Source organism: Symphalangus syndactylus, chromosome 6 (genome assembly GCF_028878055.3).
Source record: "Symphalangus syndactylus isolate Jambi chromosome 6, NHGRI_mSymSyn1-v2.1_pri, whole genome shotgun sequence".
Taxonomy (NCBI): Eukaryota; Metazoa; Chordata; class Mammalia; order Primates; family Hylobatidae; genus Symphalangus; species Symphalangus syndactylus.
The window spans coordinates 74,815,122-74,823,171 of record NC_072428.2 but is presented as its reverse complement, the minus strand read 5'-3'; the positions used below and the strand labels follow the sequence as shown (position 1 = coordinate 74,823,171).

Sequence of the window (8,050 nt, the reverse complement as noted above, 5' to 3'; positions counted from 1 at the left end):
ATACCAAATTTCAGGCAGGAATATTTCTAGAGATCTACTGAGCGTCACGGCGACTACAGTGAATAACTATGTATTGCTTACTTGAAAATAGCTGTGGGAGTAGATTTTCAAAGTATTCTCATCACAATAAAATCAGGATGCGAGGAAACGAGTGTGTTAATTAGCTTGATTTGGTCATTCCACAATGTATACATATATGAAGCCTCACGTTGTACACCATAAATATATATAAATTTCACTGGTCTATTTAAAATGAAAACTTAAATACATTATAAAACTTAAATGATATAACATACAATAAAAAAGACTTGTATTTGTTAAATCTCCACAGAAGGAGTCTAAGTCATAAAGGAAAATAAACTTCGAGGAGTGGTAAAATCAATCAGAAACGTCCCATTTCATTGCTTCCCGAAACGTGTCTGACAGAGTGGACATCCTGCTGTTCACTAACTCCTTGTTCTGGAACAGTTAGTGTGTGTGTATGTATGGGTGTGTGGGCTTATACACACAAAGTAAATTAATGGTAATGAAAGCATTCTGATTCTCAGTTTAATTTAGTTATGTAGACAGACACACCCACCCCGCCCCCCAGACGCACATTTATCAAATCAGGCACTCCACCAAAACTAGCTACTTAGTGTGTCATCTCTCACTGCAGATTCAAAAGAGAAACGTGAATTTAGAGAGGCGTGATGGTTCCTTCTCTCCTGGAGCCCAGTTGGAAGTTGACTGACTGATTGGGACATTGTCGTTGGTTGGTCTGGGTGGAAGAAACCACTTGGACCCTTTATTGAACACCTACTGTGTGCCATCGTTTTAAGGCTGCCCGTGTGTTGCTTCGTTCATTCCTCACCATGACCTCCTGATCACACGCTGGAGATCAAAAACCAGAAGCGCGCAGAAGCTATTTGTCCAGTGTTACAAAGCTACTAGGTGGTGGAATTTGAATGTGAACCCAGATGTGTAATTCTAGGGCCTAAGTGCTTCACCCACCTCCCTGTGGTGGCTCTACCGAAAAACAGCTAAGCGCGCATTGAGAAGCTGAGGACTTTCAGCTTTGCTTTTCAAGGATTTTTCTTTTCAATGTTGAAATTCATACCAAGATTGATTGGGCGCCTGCCAGGGGGGGTGGGGGAAAAATCGGGTGGGGGTGGGGAGGTTCAGAAAGCCCCACAGAAGGGGAAGATGCCCAGGACAGAAGACTGTCAGGAGGCTGTTGGGTCAGGGGGTTCGCCTTGTTCTCAGAAGCCGCGGAGGTTCAGGTGGGCTGGGGGAGGCGAGTGGTAGAAGGCCAGAGGTCTGGGAGGGACCGAGGGATGGGGCCAGGCGCGAGGGGCCGCGGCAGGGACTCGGGGGACTGGGAGTGGGGGCTCGGGCCTCGGGGAGCCCATTGGTGGAAGGACGGAGGTCCGGGAGGGGCAGAGGGATGGGGACAGGAGCGACGGCCCGCGGCAGGCACTCCGGGGGACTGGGAGTCGGGGGTCGGGGTTAGTCTCGGCTTTTGGCCCTGTCCTGCCGCCGGCTGCTCCCGTTTCTTTGGCTTTGCGGCGAGGTGGACAGGGTTAGCTCTCGGGATTGAGGGCGGTTTTGGAAGCGGCCTGGGGCTAAGGACAGGCCAGGGCGGCGGGAGAGGCGGACCGCTGGCATCGCTGGATCTGGGCGCGCTGTCGGACCTTCCACATCACCAGCTGCAGGCAGGCGTTTGCGTCCTCGCTGGAGTTGTGCCCGTCCTGGCTGTCCTGGATGATGTGTCCCAGGTAGTCGGCCGCGAGATTCCTGAGGGAGCGCTTGTAGGGGAAACCCAGGTAGTGCGGGAAGAGCACGGCCGTGTCCACCACGGTGCTGTGGATGAGCTTCAGGGCCAGCAGATCGCTCTCCAGGCTGTGCCCGATGAGGATGGTTTGGGCGCTGAAAAAGCTCAGCAGGATGGCTTGGACTTTGGGCAACGTGATGCTCGTGTTGGCGACGTCGGCCTCGGTCACTCCGGAGAACCTGGTGTTGTAGTCCACGATCTCGTTGTCGGGCTTGACGAAGGTGTCGTACACCACTCGCATGTCGGCGTCCACCACGGTGACGCGGGTCAGCTCCAGGCCGTGCGTGGTGTAGCACATCTCACAGTCCAAGGCGTAGATCCCTGGATAAGCGTCTCTGGAACACTCTTTCTCCAAGGTCTTCACGAAGCCATGGAGGCTGTCCTTGCGGCCGTCCCGCACGTGCTGCTTTGCCACCTGGCAGCCCACGGAGCCAGGAGCCGCTGCACAGCAGGTGTACTGGCTAACCCGGCCTCCAGCCACTTGGCTCGAGCGGACCCGCCCCCAGTGATAATAACACAACTGGTCGCGTACACAGCGGCCCGAGGAGGACACCAGGTACTCGGTGCCACAACGGCAGCAGACCCTGCAGGAGGAGTCGCCGGGCCCCTTCCCCTGGCCAGTGAAGAGGACGGCGCCTCCGGGCTGCTCGGGGTGCGGGAAGGGGTAGCCGTTCTCCTTGAGCTGGTCCTGGGTGAGCAGGAACTCCTGGAGGCGGCTGTACAGGGCGGCCCTGCTGAGGCCGGGCATGGAGCTGGGGGTCAGGCCCTTCAGTCTCTTGAGGGTGTTCAGGACCACGTTCAGGTACACGTTCTTGTTGGGGCTGCAGTCGTAGGCCGCCTTCTCCTCGTTCAGCGCCTTCTCCTCGGCCTCCTGCTTGGAGGCGCAGAACTTGAGACACTCTTTGGTGAACAGTTGGAGATAGCCTCGGCGGATGACGGTGGGGACTTGGCACCCCGACCTTCGGAGGATAATGGGTTCCTTCAAACGCGCTAAGGATGGACGACGGACGATCCGCTTAGAGCTGATGGTGGTGGAGGTCTTGTCTGCCATCCCCGACCTGTTGCGCGTCTTCCGTGGCTGTCTGCCGACCTTGGAGCCATTGGAGCGTTGGCTTCCGCTGGCCACCCGGGTTCTCTTGGCATCTGTGGCACCGGTGGCCAAGCAAGGGCTGTGAAAGTGGGCGATCCTCTTCCTCTCCCTGGGGGCTGAGATGCGGACTGCGGAGGGTCTCTCTGCCAGCTTTGGGGCGGCTGGCAGGCAGCAGGCCGATCCCCGCTGCGCGGGGAAGCACCAAGCCTCCGTCACCATCTCGGGCCACGCAGGGGGCACAGCCGGACCCGTATTCTCGGGCTCCGTCTGGATCCCCACAGATGCTGAGGCCCGCTTGTACATCTGGGGCACCCAGAGCCCGAAGCTCTGGGCAGGCTGATGAGAGGGCAGTGGGAATTCTGGAGCCTCGAGGGCCGCCTCCTCGGCCGCCTTCTTCGCTTCTGGATAGCCAGGTGGGAACCAGCAGGGAGCTGTGGCTCGCAACATCTCGCTGCCTTCGGGAGCACCTGCGTGGCTCTGCTCCTCTCCCAACTGGCGGCTTCAACGAGTGCCGCCGCGGAGGCGCACCGCCTTTATATACGCACAGGGCTCTTCTGTGAGAGACGGTGGGACTTGTCCTTCATTACGTTGCTACTTCCATCCAATCACACTGAACCTCATCTTCCACCAGACTCCAGCTTGCGGGGGGGCTCAGGGTCTGCTAATGGAAGCAACCCGAACTCCTGGTTGCTAACCTTGGAGCTAGCTTGCTTTTCCTGAGGTGATTAAGTGTCCCTGCTCAGCAGTACCATAATGGCTAGTGGAACTGAGCCACATAGCCGCACATTGAGTTTCAGGGAGGTTGCTCAACTTGCTCGGGCCCACACAGCACCCCCACGGAGCCGGGACTGGGCCAGCCGTCTGCTGCTGCCTGCTAGTGGGCAGGATCTGTCTGGGCTTGCCTTTCCCTGCTCTGTGCACTCCTCCACCGTGGGCAGCTTGAGGACAGGAAGCGGACCGCAACCACTTCTCTCCCAGGACGTGGGCAACGTTCAACACACGGGGTCTTCAAAAACTTCATAGAAAATGTACATGCTGAAAGTCTATGCATGGATTTCAATTTGTTTGCACTAAAATTAACTTGCACTAACTTGTTAGAACCTTCCTGAACTAGATCTAGACTGAGGCACTAAGAAGGATGAGACATCGGTTGAAAAGGACTCCCATCAGAGCAACATGAATTCCGCTAAAATTGCAGCAGGAACAAACATCAAATGTATGGTGAACTCGGGCGGAACAACAAAGAAGTCACTGAGGTTTTAGGAAAAGCTTGTAAGGACACTGCCCCAAAGGAATCAGCCGTTTACCAATGTATAGCTGGTTTTCAGAGGAGATGAGAAGATACGGAAGGTGAATCCTGCAGTGGCTACGAAAAGCAAATGCTGTGGAAACCATTGGGCACAGATCAGCTGTACTCACGAGCAGAGATTCAGTGGAACTTTTAAACAGGAGGGATCCCGATCCTGTCTAAAATGCAAACGAAAAATGCGAACATCAGCCGGGCATGATGGCGGGTGCCGATAATCCCCGCAACTCGGGATGCTGAGGTAGGGGAATGGAACCCAGGAGTCAGAGGTTGCAGTGAGCCGAGATGGCGCCACTGCACTCCAGCCTGGGGGGCAGAGCGAGACTCTGGAGCAGAAGAGGCCTTCTGGTTTGGAGAGTGTTCCGCTTTTCTGCTCTGGCTCCTCCCCATCTTTGCGGTTTTCCCTACCTTTGCTCATTGATGCTGGTGACCTGCCGATGCGGTTATGGAGTGTATGTCCTTTTTGCTGATGCTGATGCTATTCCTTTCGGTTTATCGGTTTTCCTTCTAAGAGTCAGGTCCCTCAGCTGCAGATCCGTTGGAGTTTGCTGGAGGTGCATTCCAGACCCTGTTTGCCTAGGTTGGTGGGAGTGTAAACTAGTTCAAACATGGTGGAAGACAGTGTGGCCATTCCTCAAGGATCTAGAAGTAGACATACCATTTGACCCAGCGACCCCATTACCGGGTATACACCCGAAGGTTTAGAAATCATGCTAGGGTAAAGACACATGCACACGTACGTTTATGGCAGCACTATTCAGAATGCAATGACTTGGAACCCTACCCAATTGTCCATCGACGATGATAGACTGCATTAAGGCAATGTGGCCCATAAACACCAAGGGTTTCTATGCAGCCACCAAAAAGGATAGGTTCATGTCCTTTGCAGGGACATGGGCGGAGCCGGAAACCATCATTCTGAGCAAACTGTCACAAGGACAGAAAACCAAACAGCCCGCGTTCTCACTCGCAGTTGAGAATTGAACAATGAGAACACTCGGTCACAGGGTGGGGAACGTTACACACTGGGGCCTGTCACGGGGTGGAGGGCGGGGTCAGGGATAGCATTGGGAGAAATACCGAACGTAAATGATGGGATGTTGGGTGCAGCAGGTCAGCATGGCACATGGATACCTATGGAAGAAGCGAGCTCTTTGGGCACACGCACCCTACAGCTTAAGATATAATAAAATATTCTAGTGGGGAAATAACCTCTTTGTGTATTTGATTCAGGTTCTTTTGGGCAGTTTACTTAGACACACTATGCAAGCTTGAGATGCCTCAATACAAGGACACGAAGGTTTCCGTGACAATTGACATATATCAATACCTATTTCAAATACGTATTTTATCAATTCAATGCTGCCTCAAAATGCCACGCTTTTGTCAGAATTGGGAAGAGTGTTTCTGACAAAAGTAGTGATTTAAATAGTGCCTCACTTACATTTTCATTACATTTCTATGACCACTACAGATGTTTGACTTCTCTTGGGTGCTGTAAAACTATTCTCTTCTGAGTACATTGCTGATTTCCTGATGTTTACCTTATTGCCTGTTGAGGCCTGCAGCCCAACTAATTCGTCCGTCCAGTCTCCCATTACAGAGCAGTGTGGCAAACTGAAACCACAATGAGGCCCAGGGCGCAGTGGCTCACACCTGTAAAGCCAGTACACTGGGAGGCCAAGCATGGCTGATCATTTGAGGTCAGGAGTTCAAGACCCGCCTGGCCAACGTGGTGGGACCCCGTCTGTACCAGAGACACAAAGTGAGCTGGGCATGGTAATTCTGCCTCTTTATCTCAGCCGAGGGAGGAGAATCACTTGAACCCGGGAGGCAGATTCTGCCTTTCTGATCTCAGCTGAGGTAGGAGACTCACTTGAACCTGGGAGACAGGGGATCTAGCGAGCCGATATCAAGCCAATGCACCCCAACCTGGGCGACAAGAGCGAAACGCTGTCTCAAAAGAGAGCAAAACAACAACACTAAAACAGTCCTATATACCCTATAGAATACTATGAAGCCTCACAAATTAAAGAAATCGTATCATCTGCAACATGAATGAGTCTACAGGAGGTTACAGTGAGTGAAATAAAGCAAAGGCCAGGCACGGAGGCTCGTGACTGTAATCCCACCACTTTGGGAGTCCAAGGCAGGTGGAGCACTTCAGCCCAGGAGTTGCAGATCAAACTGGGCGACGTGGTGAAATCCCATCTCTACCAAAAAAAAACAAACATTAGACAGGTGTGGTGTTGGACGCCTTAGTCCTCGCTACTCAGGAGACTCAAGTGGGAAGATCTCTTGAACCCGGGAGGTGGAGGCCGTGGTGAGCCGTGTTGGTGTCACCGTACTCCAGCCTGCTTGACAGAGTGAGACCCTGTCTCCAAAAGTAAATAAATACATAATAAATTTTTAAAAAGCGAGCACAAAAATTCGAATAATGCGTGACCTGACTGATACGAGGAACGTAACATCGTTGAAATCGTAGCTGCAGAGAGCAGAAGGGTGTTTCCCCGAGGCAGGTGCCGGGGAGGGTGTGGGGAGATGTGAGTCAAATGATACCAAATTTCAGGCAGGAATATTTCTAGAGATCTACTGAGCGTCACGGCGACTACAGTGAATAACTATGTATTGCTTACTTGAAAATAGCTGTGGGAGTAGATTTTCAAAGTATTCTCATCACAATAAAATCAGGATGCGAGGAAACGAGTGTGTTAATTAGCTTGATTTGGTCATTCCACAATGTATACATATATGAAGCCTCACGTTGTACACCATAAATATATATAAATTTCACTGGTCTATTTAAAATGAAAACTTAAATACATTATAAAACTTAAATGATATAACATACAATAAAAAAGACTTGTATTTGTTAAATCTCCACAGAAGGAGTCTAAGTCATAAAGGAAAATAAACTTCGAGGAGTGGTAAAATCAATCAGAAACGTCCCATTTCATTGCTTCCCGAAACGTGTCTGACAGAGTGGACATCCTGCTGTTCACTAACTCCTTGTTCTGGAACAGTTAGTGTGTGTGTATGTATGGGTGTGTGGGCTTATACACACAAAGTAAATTAATGGTAATGAAAGCATTCTGATTCTCAGTTTAATTTAGTTATGTAGACAGACACACCCACCCCGCCCCCCAGACGCACATTTATCAAATCAGGCACTCCACCAAAACTAGCTACTTAGTGTGTCATCTCTCACTGCAGATTCAAAAGAGAAACGTGAATTTAGAGAGGCGTGATGGTTCCTTCTCTCCTGGAGCCCAGTTGGAAGTTGACTGACTGATTGGGACATTGTCGTTGGTTGGTCTGGGTGGAAGAAACCACTTGGACCCTTTATTGAACACCTACTGTGTGCCATCGTTTTAAGGCTGCCCGTGTGTTGCTTCGTTCATTCCTCACCATGACCTCCTGATCACGCGCTGGAGATCAAAAACCAGAAGCGCGCAGAAGCTATTTGTCCAGTGTTACAAAGCTACTAGGTGGTGGAATTTGAATGTGAACCCAGATGTGTAATTCTAGGGCCTAAGTGCTTCACCCACCTCCCTGTGGTGGCTCTACCGAAAAACAGCTAAGCGCGCATTGAGAAGCTGAGGACTTTCAGCTTTGCTTTTCAAGGATTTTTCTTTTCAATGTTGAAATTCATACCAAGATTGATTGGGCGCCTGCCAGGGGGGGTGGGGGAAAAATCGGGTGGGGGTGGGGAGGTTCAGAAAGCCCCACAGAAGGGGAAGATGCCCAGGACAGAAGACTGTCAGGAGGCTGTTGGGTCAGGGGGTTCGCCTTGTTCTCAGAAGCCGCGGAGGTTCAGGTGGGCTGGGGGAGGCGAGTGGTA

General features: G+C 51.7%; 1 protein-coding gene across 1 annotated transcript; it reads right to left on the bottom strand.

The window, feature by feature from the left end:
* Positions 1-1,604: 1,604 nt before the first annotated feature.
* LOC129483976 (exonuclease GOR-like) lies at positions 1,605-3,365 on the bottom strand. The gene has a single exon (XM_055281387.1). It carries the CDS (start codon positions 3,348-3,350, stop codon positions 1,605-1,607), a length of 1,746 nt encoding a protein of 581 aa, XP_055137362.1. The 5' UTR covers positions 3,351-3,365.
* Between the last annotated feature and the right edge of the window lie 4,685 nt (positions 3,366-8,050).

Bases quoted from the DNA above. Each gene is read 5' to 3' on its own strand.
- LOC129483976 (XM_055281387.1), bottom strand. From the start codon at position 3,350: ATGTTGCGAGCCACAGCTCCCTGCTGGTTCCCACCTGGCTATCCAGAA.